Raw genomic sequence first — 13,609 nt, 5'->3', positions numbered from 1 at the left:
GATTTCGATCTCCATGTTTGAAGAGAAGTTTCCGGTATTTGTAACGACAAAGTCATTACTTAAAATCCACTTCAGTGAGAGGTAATACACTGGGCATGAATAACATAGGCCTGCGTTAACCTTTACACAATATTTTTTTATATAATCCCATCGTAAAAGGTGATTATAAATGGAACGTTTAATAATGTAAAGAAAATTCACATTTACAAACCTACTATATCAGGGAAAGAAAACTGGCACGAATAAATTACATGAAAGTTATACCTATAATGAGTTAATACTATTTGTAGAAGTCCACAGAAAATATGGCAGAAAGAGCAAGTATTTAAAATGGAAGGCTAAGTGCCTGGAAAATATTCAACTGAAAGATCTAAAACCACCGCAAAACTAGGTTTTGAGGATTTCTGAAGATGACGGCTTCTGCAAAGTCGACCGAAACGTTGATGATATCTTCGCCTTGGACGCGGCTACAACCCAGAAGCCAAGCAACTACAAACAATGGCCCCGAAAGCCAGCGATCTTTACTAATAATGTTGGAAAACACTCCTCTCCCCCCCCCCCCTCCCCCATGTACATTTTTTGCGTGTTGTTACCGCTAATTATCAACGCTATCATTTTACGGCAACTATAAAGTTTTGCGAAGGTTGTAGAAATTTTTTTTCAATATAACATTGTACAGATAGTTGGTGTTCTATTTAAATGCTTTCCGTATTATCTTCAATAAACCATTTGTTCAGTAAAAACGTTCTCAACGGTTTATTTTCCTCGTTTTGAACCTGTGGCCACAATATTTCGGTCGAATTCAGATTTATTCTGTATAGTGAAACAGCCATGCGTATTTCCCCAAAACTAAAACAGCGACATGGAAATGCATTAGCCCAACATGGCGGATGGCTAGTGCTACTTTTGCGTCTTCGAGGTATCGCGCTAGGAACGAAATTCGCTCACGCATCAAACGCTTCATGGCCTCTACTGGCGAGGGACTGTACTACAGCTTGCAAACTGTCATAGATTAAATATACTTTTATGTGATAAACATGCTTTTATGTGAAGAATACATCTCGAATGAATGAAGGGTTCCGATTTTTGAGTTCTTTGTTATTTCGTAAACAGACATATGTGAGAGTGAAGTGTGTGTACGCTGTAGATCGGGAAGATCTCTGAATAATATGGTACACGTGAGTAAACTTCGAAAATTTACGGCGACAATTTCTAACAGTATTCACGTTGACGTTTCGCTGTGGATCTTAGCCGCGATCCAATATATTTTACTGTTTATTCTTTTCACTTAGGAAAAAAAATCGGGATATTAAGACGAACCCCAAGAAATGCTCAAACACATTTATTTTTTATATTTTACCCTTTCAAACAGAACGCTTAGGTGTGTAAATTCAACTGTGTTCAAATAATTACGGCAGAAAAAATAAGCTTTCTTGCCCTTATTTTATTTTGCTAAAAGAAAAAAAAAATCGTTTTTCACGCATACGGCTTTGAAGATGCGATTTTTAGCGTAGAGGAAGAAACTAATGCAATAAGGACTGAATGTGAAAATGATTAATTCTTTTTTCAAGCCCATTTTTTTTTTTACTGAAATCTCATTTGAGTCTACAGAGCTCGCTTGCAATTAAACCGTCATTTTCGAAGGGCCACCGCTGGCACACGGCTCTGCAAATAAATATTTAGCGAATATGACACACACAAAAAATATATCCGCACAGCCAGAAGCTTCTACTTTCGCATCACTCCTGTCCTGACTGCCCCCTCCCTCCTTTTTCCAAAACCCCTTTTCTCTCTTTCCGCCTTTCCGCAGCAGAAATTTAACACCGTTTCCTTCGTTTCGCTTCTCCGCCTTGCATCCGCCGCATGCGGGAACAGCTTCTCCCTCCCACCCCCCTCTACCTCACTTGTCATTACGCTCGTCATTTGTCTCCATTTGCGGTCTGCTCCCGCTGATGGAGAAACAAGTGGGCGCAGGAATGCCAACGCCGCGGCTCTCGTTTTCCTCGCGGGAAGCGAGACGGCAGCATGTTGTTTATTCCCCCTCCTCAACCTCCTAACCGTCCCCACCACCTTCTACTGCTCGTCTAGCCCCGGCGGCGTATTATATTCGCGGCAGAGACGCTGCACTCACTCGTCTTGAGCGCGCGCCCTGCCTCGGGTAAATTGAATCCAAAGATAATGATCTCGCGGGGATGTTTTTTTTTTTCCTTAATAGGTGAAAGGGGGGGTGGGTTGCGATGTCTCGGGCCATGACGAGATTAGCCCTGGCGCGTCTTCTTCTTTTGCTGTCTGCATTCGTTCTCCGTGTGCTGCCGCGACGCTTCTGGTAGACATCGGCTGTATCCGAGTGCATAAGGGTGCGTCCATAGCACACACATCTTTACATCCCTTAGCAAATGCAGCCACAAATGTAAGGGACGCATTTATAAAATATGGATGGTAACCGAATACTTATACTGCTAGCACCACATGTTGCCAGTTGGTTGTGCTAATGTGCACGTAGCCATTTTGAGTCGTGATATATAAGACCATTGATAAATACAATTTTTAAAAAATAAATGTAGCGTAGATGTTATAAATATTAACGATCAAAATAAAATATAAAAAAAATTGTTATGAATGCCAAAATACTAAAAATTCTTTTAATGAGCATTAAATGCCCCAATAAGTTTAGGTTCGAATTTCGGTGATTCTTTTTAAAGTGTTTATTTTCCTCTGTTTGAGTTTATCTTTTACGTTTATCAAATTTCAAACAAATATTATTCCAGAAATATTAAGTAATATAATGAGCAAACAAAATAAAACACGGTTTCGAAGCTAATGAATTTAGGGACGCATCACTGGATGCGAATATCGCATCACTAGTAATCTCGAGTTTGGTGGACGTATGTAGGAATGCGTCGGCAACACTCGGGAGGATTCGGAATCCGTTAGGCTGGTATTCGATACAGCCCTAGTTGAAAATGACAAAATATTTTGAAGACACTGATTGCTTCTAATTTCGCGATAACCAGTAGTTTTTGTACTTATTCCAAGAAAATGGATATGTTTTATTTGTTGGCCAAGAATTGTGCGAATTTTATGTAGTAAGAAAAAAATAGTTTCGATAGTATTTTTACAGTCTACTTTTACCTTTTTTTTAAGTTGGTTTCTCTATACCAGTTAAGTACTGGGATGATTCCTCGCAATAGGACATGGTGTAGTCATTTCCTTATTCCTCAATATTATTTGTAGCATACTTCCGTGTCTAGTGACCTTAGTGTTGACGAATCAAGCACAAACAGAATTCCAATAGAATTCTGTACCTAAGAACCTAAGTAGCAATTCGTGAAACCGTGAAATCACTCGTTTTAGCCATTATCACTCTTTACAAAATACGCTTTAAAACTAAATACCGAAACAGAACTACTAATCCGCCATCATTATATCTTTAAATCATTTTCGTAAACAGACATTACTCGGATATCTCGTGAAGTTTTCAAATAGCGTTTTTTTTTCTGCATCTCTGCACATGAATGTGTGCCCGGGTAGGCTGGGTCTTTATAACAACTTGGTTTTGCAGCTTTTAGAGAAAGTATTTAACATAGAACAAAGTTCTACAACCACAACAAAACGTTTTCCTCCCCTAAAAAAATTTCATTGATATAATTGGGGGTATACACCATAATTTCCCGTAAATTTTTGTGACGCAAAAGAATAACATGGTTTTTAAATGAGGATTACTAATCCATATCACAAAAATAAACTTGTATTATGATTGAAATGTTTTCTCGTAATGCCTGCATATGCCTAGAACCACTTGTATGTTTTCAACGCATTGTTTCGTGTTGAACCTGCAGCCGAAATTTGTCGCTCGAATTCAGACTTTCCTGTAGAATTATTTTTTGGCCGCTGACTGTTTTCATTAAGGTTTTGTTAGTGGGACACGAGGAAGCTTTCGTACGAGGTGGACGTTTTAACGACTCAGGCACCATACGGAAATATAATCTTTCTGTATTTTCACAAAAGATTCCTTTGGAAACCAGTTTTTCAAAGAATAAGTTGTAATAGATACTACAAGAAAGATATTGTTAATTTGTACAATATATGGTTATAGTTATTTTTTCATACATAAAATACGTTCTTCGCTATAAGTATTAAGTATTTCTTACGAAAATTGGCGCGTAGTGTAATGTTTAATTCAAGCATATTTTTTTACTCCATAGTAAATATAATCGAATATTTAACTATTTGACTGTATTTTGTTGTTTACATCTTATTATGTGCCCAGTTAATACTGGAAAGCTAATCAGGGAACGGTTTACAAATAACGTTAACTATTGGACAACACAAAGCCCGGGTAAGAACCCAGTATTACTCCGAACACTATTTTGTAGTGGTATAGTTGTTTTCATGTAAATGCACAAATTTACAAATATCTGTAACAAGATATTATATGTTTGTTTCATAAAATAAGGTACAGTGCAGTGCGGGCTGCGAGAGGCGGAGGTAACAAATATCCATTGCGTTTTCATCTTAATCATCGCAGGTTGCTAGTCCTTGTTTAGTAAAAAAAAATTATTTGTGTTTTGTGTATGCGATTTTGATATCATCTGGCTTCAAAAATAAGAGTTTGTTACAGTTAGTTGACACAATTCTTCCATCGACAGTGTGTTCACAGGTCACGAAGTCCCGAAAGTTAAAGGTAAATAGGCCCCGCCATCTTAGATTTTACTATTATTCTAATTTTGAACTATTTATCCCAATTCTTGGAATATCAAGGAATAAATATTATATCCCAGACCTTCTATACCTTGTTGCAACCACATATTTACTAGCAGGCTCTAGTCAGTAAGTGCCGCGAGGTAATAACTCATTTCACGCGGGTGACTACATCTGTCATAATAATCACATCAGTTCACAAGTGTCCACTTCAACAAGTCGCCAAAGCTAAGTGCTATGCCACGACGAACCAAAATTTTTAGCACGGCAGCTTTACTTCAAACGATATCAAAATATTTGAAATTGCAAGATGGCAAGGCGTAATCCCTCTAACAGAAAGCGATGAAACTTAAAGAACTGGTCACGAAAGTTACGGAAAAGTCCTGAAATAACAGCGATTGTGCTTGAAGTATCGAAACTTAAGATATCCAGCATCCTTTTACTAAATTAATTTGTTTTTCGATGCCTCTTTTTAGTTTATAGTCGCATGTTAAATATAAATAGGTGAAGAGTTTCCACTTAAATCACGTGGAAATAATCTCTGAAAACTTTTAAAACCTTCCAATTTAAAACGCTTTATAGTTAATACGAGTAGTAGATCTATTTCGTATGACATTTACTCAAGTGTATTTTTAGTTATTAGATAAGTATTTTTAAATAATCAAACTTTAATATGATAAAAGTAGTAGGGAATTTTTTTGTATAAAAATTTCTGAAACAATCTGGAAATTGTTATACTAGGGATTTATAGGCAACGTGATTAAAAATGCAAAATATAAAAATTTTTATTGACAACTATAACGCCCATTCAAATTATCTTCTACTATAGCTCAATTTTCTTTTATTATGAAACTTGAATAATTTTACTTCAAAGTTACTTTTGTTTCACTGGGTGCTGAAAAACGTAAAAATATAAAATTGACATCATGGCTGGTCACATTACAACGTATGGATTCGTTGTTGTATTAACTTCGGTGTACGAACAGTAGTGAAAATGCACAATAACAACTTTGGAACCGTCTTAAAATGGTGTTGGTGTGGGGGCTGGTTACCTACAATTAACAGTTTTCGGACTTACCGTAATCCAAGAAATCTGTTGCGACTTTCCAAGGAGCCCTGGCTTTGCCTGGCGCCCGCGGGAAAAGACGTTGCACTAAGCGGGGTATCAGTGGGCTTGGGATAATCTAGGCCGCTGTCGCCTTACACGAGGAGCCTCCCCTCCCCCCTCCGTCCCGGCCACCTTTCACCCCGGGGCGTACGCATTTCGTTTATCCCCTTCTCGCCGTTGCGCGCGGAAAAATATACCCAATTTGCGATACCCGTGGATAAGAGGGTAGCGAACAGGGAAAGTGGTGGGGAACCCCTTGCCCCTTCCCCATGCCCTCCTTTTTCTCCTCCCAGCCATCCATACAGAAACACCGCTCCTCTTCCCATAGCGGCTGTGCCGGCCTTATTGCGATCGGTAGGAACGAGCTGCCCGTTTACATGTGTAATGTTACGGCTTCGATGTAATCCGCCGTTGTTAGGACCTTCCGGCGGGTGGTTTTCGAGAAGTGGCTTAGGAAAACTGAAGGGGGGAGGGAGTAGAAGAAGATGTTCCGCGAGGACGGGGGGGGGGGGGGGGGGGAGAGAGAGAGAGAGAGAGAGTCGTAATCGCGTAAGCGCTTTTCTTTCTTCCTCCCGGCGACGTTCCGCGTATACCCTCCTCTTCCTCCTGTTCCCGTCTTCAGGCATGCAAATGACGCGCGACCGTCGAAGACTGGCAGCTTTGCAAAAAAAAAAAAAAAAAAAAAAAAAAACAATAACCTCCTTTGCCTTCAACTTCCACCCCGTCCATTCTTCCCTTGTCGGAGAAGATCGGACCCTCCGCCGACTGAAACGAAGTTGACGTCAAGGAGGGGTTGAATAATAATACCTCAGCTCTCCACCCTCTCTACGGAGATGTGTCGTGAGTGAGAAGGGCAACTTCAATCGACCTCTGGGATCTTCGTTTAGAAATTTCTCTCTCTTTCGACAGCAACGATATCACTATCTGCTTGTCAGCTAACGCAGAATGCGCTGGTAAAAAGTTCCCGGGTGTTTGAAGATGTTTGTTTTGGCCGAACACCTTTCGAGAATGGTTTTTATCTTTTGCTCATCGATACCGCGGGAAGATAACTTAGCTGAATTCCAACACTGACTTAGTGTTTATTGAGAAATTTTCTGAGTTTTATTTCATAAATATATCCATAACGGTATTTGTTAGTGACAACTAGCCACATTATGATTGACGGGGTTATTTTATTGCATAAATTGAGGGATCGGAATTTTTTCTAAGAATTGTATTGCAGACGTAAAAAAAATCGTTCACTTCAGTTTTTTAGGCCACAAATTTAAACAACTGTAATCGTTACGTTGATTCAAACACAATTGTCGGCTTTAAGTAATGGGTTTTAATTCATATAACACCTAATTAAGATCATCATTTGAAGACGGGGGAAAAAATGGTGACTATTCTTAAAATCCAGTCAAACATTCGGATTTTTAGTCAAATCAGTTCATAGTATACCTGTTTTTCATTATGTAGTAGCATATGTGTTCTTGAAGGATTGTTTTAGATAAGAATTAGTTTCAGGGTTCGCCATTCTCGCACAGGGTCATCCTTTATTAAGTCCGTCAAATCGCCTAATTCTAGCTCTAGTTGATAGTAGGTACGTTAACATTTTAATACTCAGTATTTGTAGCACCTGCAATTTTAGAATAGAAACGTTGTGGTTAACAATGCAGTTTTGTTTCAGCGAAGAATAATAATGGAATATGATGCAGGCAAAGTCGATATCCTAATTTGTTTACTGCGTAACTCTTATTATAATCATGGTTAAGATGCCCGCCTACACGGTGCGAAAATTCTCTGTATTGCGTTTTAAATACAGGATTTTCCAGTCAGTTTTTGCTCAAAATGAAATTGAGCTTGAGACTCTGCTGGATGCTTGCTTTTAAGCCATTTAGCGTTTATTCGATTTTATTTCGAAGCTCTTTTACGTGGCCGAAATGGGCGCTATGACTCTGCTGTATCTTAAAACTTATACGAATCCGCCCAAGGCGTGGGTATTCTATATGGTTGAAGTCTCATACCTGCAAGTAGCGAGACTGTAAGGACGGGTTTATAAACTACACAAGCAACGCAAGACGCGAAATTTTCATCATAATATTTAGAGTACTACGCAAGACGTAATAACACAACGCAAGTATTGTTCAACTTCCATTTTTTTTTTGCTTACGTTTTCGACAGCCATATTTATAGATGAGTGTTCCGAAAACATTTAAAATCGCAGACTTCATGTGTATAGAAGCCCAAGTTTTGGTTTGTTACTATATTCATCGTGTTTACACACGTTATACTTTCAAATAGTGAAAGAAGATTACGTTTTTAAATAAAATAAATGACAGTTTATTTTCTTTTCGTGATAAATATATTTTATAAAAAAATATCTGGTTAGTAATATGTCGTGTATTGTTCTATAATTTTAAGTTATAGGGTTTCGTTAAGTTTTGCGACCTGCGTGCTTTATAAACGACTGATTTTCTTGCGTTTATTGCGTGTTGCGCTATTGGGTCGTTGCAACTCCGTGTACGTGGGAAACTTTACAGCTCGCTTCAGAAAACAAGTAGCATCTTTGAAACGTATCTAAAACGCGAAATTATAATCGTTGTTGTCATATATGCATGTATAATACCGGCGAATGCATTTATAATTTCTGTTGCTGAAAAACAAAACGAATCAACCAACATCAATGTATTTTTTAATGATTCGTGAAATGGGTAATTTTGATTTTATAAAATTCATTGGACATACGCCATTGCAGTTTGGCACTGTTTGTATTAAATCAACACCATAGTGCAAATAATTCGTCTTCAATTGGACTTGCTGAAATCAAACAAATGAACTTATGGAAAATAACCGCACGGGACGGTTTTCGGATACGGGTTTGCAGAAATGACAAGGATAATATGCGGTACAATTTACTTTAGACTTTTGTTTGCCAATTTTGCAGTTCGCCATTCGTCAGGGGTATGTAACCTCTGACCACCTTTTAATCACCTATACTGCTTGGGATGGGAATATTACAATATTTTCGGTTCTTCTCGAATGTCTTTCATTTGAAACGAACTTTTATCTCAGAAGACAAACAAGCTCTCGACGAGAATTCAAGTAAAATCTTAAAGTAAAATGTGGCAGTATCAAGAGAAAAATAGCCAGAAGTTGAATTCGAGCTGAAACTTCTTTGTAAGTAAAATTGGCTTCGCAGAGGGGAATTTTATCTTTTTTTTCTCCCTTTCGGAATGGAAGTTGGTGATTGAATTTTTTTCGTCGTCGAACGCTCTGCGTCCGGACAAAATGGTTTTACTGAAAAGATCTATTTTCTAAGGAGTAGATGCTACTGTCTTCGATAGAAATTTTTACATTCCTTTTGTCACATGCTTAGAAAAACATGTTTGGTACGCCGTGTTGATTGAAATGTAGTTATTTGACGGGGGGAAAATTCGAGTATGTGTGGTTCCGTGACAAAACTCCCACATAAGGATATAATTCTTTCTCGTTTAGTAGAGATATTGCATTTAAATTCACTTTTAAATAATTATTAACTATATTTACGTGTTGCATTTTTGCTGACGAACCCTTCCGCTTTAGTATTGTTCACATACTAAATCGCATGCGTGATTCTATGCAAATTACTGAAAATATTAACTCTGCAAGACACATGGCACAGAGTATTAAAATATTTTGAAAATTAACTGTTTTTAAAACATTCTAAGCGATTACCATAGTTTTTGTATATAAATATACTCCTGTTCTTTAACCTAGGAACATGTTATACCTAGGAACATGTTATACCTAGGGACCGAAAATAATCATGGGTTCATTGACCTCTAGAATAGACTTCACAGTCCTTTACGTACTCGGGAAAATGACACCTGTTTATTGGCTGCTGACTCGTGAGACATCTCATCTAGGCTTTCCGTAATTCGGCACTTTATTGGTTCAGGGTTTCCCGTTGGCTCACGGTTCTCCAAATAAAATGTGGGCCAATCCCAAAAACTGTACGAAGGATTTTAGCCTATCGCGAAATGAAAAGGTGAATTTTTCCGGTCCCTAGTTATACCACTGTAATTGATACTTTCTCTCCAGATCACAGTGTATTGAGGAAATCAATAAGAAAAGGACTAATGTTTTTAGTCTGATACATAAGTCTAACTTAACATAAGTTCCTTTGCAAAGGTTATCTAGCGTGCGAAATGAATGAAGTAAACCAGTGACTTGAGAAATGAAAGGTGTCAGAGATATTGGTAAAAAAATATTCACAGTTTGTTTTGCTTGGAAAAACAACGTTCGTATATACCCAAGCGGGTATTTAAACTCTCTGAAAAATAACTGACAGCCGCAGTATATCATTTACATAAATCCAACGCGATAACTTATTATGGATACAAACTCGAATAGCTGCAGTAACGTACACATATAATTAAAATAATTTTATAAATAAGTATATTTTTTATTTCTGAAACGTCTTACTAGTTGAGGTAAAGATTAAACCTGGCTCAATTTTGTCCATTTACGACGATGCTGAAATTTAAACGTGAATGTATCATCACTTCAAAAAGTTATTTAATTTTCCTGTGTTATAGATATATTAAGTAAGAAATTTTTCTGTTAATTGTCTCCGATAGTTTTAAAGCTGTAAATGGCTCTCACATGATCTTAATTTAGATGATTTAAGACAAAACATAAAATTTAAGAGAAATATATTAATAAATAAACGTAAATAAGCCCTTATATACCAGTAGTGAATAGAAAATTAAAATATTAGCATGGCGTGTGAGACCTAATCTAAACATGACGTATACAATTAGGTCTTGTTGCTCTTTCCTAAATGAACAATTTGACTTTTGCCTTTAAAAGATAAAAAAAATTCTACCCGGTTATGTTAAAAAAACAGCCAACAGAAAATAACGTGAAACTTCAACAGTGTCTCGTAACATAAATTTCTACTTCAGATAATTACACAGATCATTTAAAGCTCTTAAGGGCATTACGTTTTTCCCTGCATTATAAAAGCCAATTTAAGGAAAGGTGTTCTCGCTTTTTAATAAAAATTGTAGGTTAGAAAATCTGAGATCGTGTGCCTTTTTTTGTTTTTGTGGAAATAGGATTATGGTTTAGATTTTTAATAATGAAAATAATTGTGTCGATGATTGTATTTTGATTTGTTTTGATTTATGATGTTAAATTTGAAAACTATTTAATTGAAAACACAATATTCGTACTTAATAATTTGATTTCTTCTCTTTCAGATTGAAGACGCGATGCTTATGTTCGACAAACAGACCAACAGGCATAGAGGTGAGTATCTGTGTTGTTGTTTTTTTACACGGTGTGTAATTATTTTGTTCTGAATATATTTTCACCCGTGATATTTCTAATAGTTAATTGATCTTTAGCAGCATTCGTCAGTTGAAAGTACTGGAGTCCGTATAACTACTTTGGGCACATCTTTATTTATTGGGAAATTAGCGCCATTTAGCTTATGGCAACGACGTGTATAGTCAGCGTTTCATTAAATAAAAATAATAATTTGTGTACCAAAAATAAAGTTAGAGAACCATTTATCATTATTTTTTTTTCTCGGAAATGATAGAAGAAAAGTCATCTAACAAGCTAATAAGGCCTTTTTAGTAAAGTTACCTTCGAGGAAATTGCACAATTCGTGGGATATTCTACACTTTGGACCAGTGATGCTGAGAGGCCTCATGTAGCGTGTGAAGTATCGTTCTAAAAAACTGATCCCTTCGGCACACTAACAATCAGCAGTTGTTGTGCAGCTCGCTCAGTCAGTGAGAGGGGCGGGAAGGATGGGAAGGCGACAGTCTTTAAGGCTTGGCCTCACACACCATTATGATTTTTATTTACTTTTTTTATCATTAATTTTTTTAAGGACTATTTCTTAAGTTTTAACTCGTTACCTCATTTGCATTTTTTCTGCCACAAATATTTTCAACAGATATTCTATAAGTGTAATATCATGAGCGTACAAATTCGCGCAAGTGATGATAATTACGATAATTACTTACCCGCCTTTTTACACACATGATATAACACTAATTAGTTGCAAATATTTGTGGCATAACAACAAATGCATTTTAAAATTTTTATAAATAGACCTTTAAAAAGTAATGACAAATAAATAAATAAAAAACCAACATGGTCGTGGTTACAAAATTAAACGCCCTTAATTTTACTGTGACTTGTTTCTGAACCGTTATTCTAAAAAAAAAAATTCCAAGACGGCCTCAAATTACTGCCAGTAGTTGTATTCCATTATTCTTAAGACGTTTCGGATTAACCGAGGAAATCTGCGGTCTGTGTGATGCAAATTGTTTTGTCGTTTCCTTGCTTGGCAGTTAGACGCCTTCTTGTCTACCTTATTCCCCCTTCTCCCCTTCCACGTCATCGACAACTGCAAACCCCCCCCCCCCCCCTCCAGCTCCGCCTTCATCCCGTGACGAGGTAGTGTTCCCTCACGAGGATTTCTCCCGGAGAATCTTCATTATTAATAGTTGAGGGCTATGTAAATGTAACACTATGCCTCTCTTGCATTTTTCTGTCACAAATATCTTCAACAGAAATTCAATAAACGTTATATAATGGGTGTAAAATGTCGTGCAAGTGTTTGTAATCATCATATGCGCTACTTTTTACACCCATTATATCATATCACATTTATTAAATATCTCTTGAAAATATGAAAGATAGGTTTAGTGTGTAGCCCTTAAATAATTGTAATGACGAGAAAATGATAATCAGGATGGCGTGTAAGGTACTGTATTAATGGTTGTACACACCACCATCGTCTTGGATTACGGAAAATTCTTGTTGTAACCATTAATGTATCATTAAGCTATGTAGTGGGTGTCTTGTTCTAAAGTTGAAATCACTCTTTAGCAAAACAAACCGTACCTTTTTAAAAACTTAAAAGGTGGATTCACAATTTAAAAAAAAATTACACTTACATAGACTATGGGTCGTTGCGCGTAAGATCTGACCGCCGTGTTTTTAACTTTACTGGTTCACACAAAGCATTTTACGGTCGTGTGCATGTGAGATAGGTCGCATGTATTTAATTTCTGTTAAGGGCGCATCGTGAAACAGCCCGTGAGATCAGTATGGATTGGCATTTTTTCGGGAGTTGGAAAGTGTTTATATTTATCATTAATTGTGGCAAGAGATTGTAAAAATTGTATATTGCTTCGGCTACTAATGTTTTAGGAATAAATCATGCAAATTATCTGCAAAACGTAACTAGTGATAAATATAACTGGAAAACAAATATGTTGCAATGTTAGAAATTTTTCACTAAATTAATTACATAATTTGGTTTAACGTAGATGAATTCTTATATTGAAAAAGGTGGTTGTCTGTAAAGTCGGTTTACGGACGATAATTTTACGTGATAACGTCATTAGAAAACATTGATGAAAAATTGCATACTTTTTTAATTTTAAAATATTATTTACAGTTTTTCCATATTTAATTTAAATAATTTGCTTAAATATAATCACGGACAATTAGTTATAGAAATAAACTGAAATCAAATCAATGTCAATAAATTGTTAATTTGAAATGACGAAATTGGACAAATAAATCAAATTTTTTAAATTGCTGCTTTTAAAAAGCCGGCCTTAACCTGTTTGATATTATAGAAGATTTTCTCGCACGGTGGTTGGCCGGTTCTTGCACGCTCGGCTCAGGCGGAACGTGACAATGAGTCATGATTTTCCGTGCGTGCAGCCGGCGTTCATCGATTTATAAGACGTTATCACATCAAAAACTTTATTCGTCTGTTGAACATAGTCGCTAGTTAGTTAATAG

The 13,609-nt window shown here is 36.7% G+C and overlaps 1 protein-coding gene across 5 annotated transcripts in view; it reads left to right on the top strand.

The window, feature by feature from the left end:
* LOC134530757 (RNA-binding protein Musashi homolog Rbp6) overlaps positions 1-13,609 on the top strand; it is a 1,338,028-nt gene that overhangs the window by 1,124,364 nt on the left and 200,055 nt on the right. For all 5 annotated transcript variants that reach the window (XM_063365896.1, XM_063365898.1, XM_063365899.1 and 2 more), the window contains one exon: positions 11,035-11,083. In XM_063365896.1, coding sequence (XP_063221966.1) covers positions 11,035-11,083 — 49 coding nt within the window. The remainder of the gene's footprint in view (positions 1-11,034; positions 11,084-13,609) is intronic.

Source organism: Bacillus rossius, chromosome 3 (assembly GCF_032445375.1).
Source record: "Bacillus rossius redtenbacheri isolate Brsri chromosome 3, Brsri_v3, whole genome shotgun sequence".
Taxonomy (NCBI): Eukaryota; Metazoa; Arthropoda; class Insecta; order Phasmatodea; family Bacillidae; genus Bacillus; species Bacillus rossius.
The sequence above is the reverse complement of the archived record's forward strand: the minus strand, read 5'-3'. Positions and strand labels throughout refer to the sequence as shown.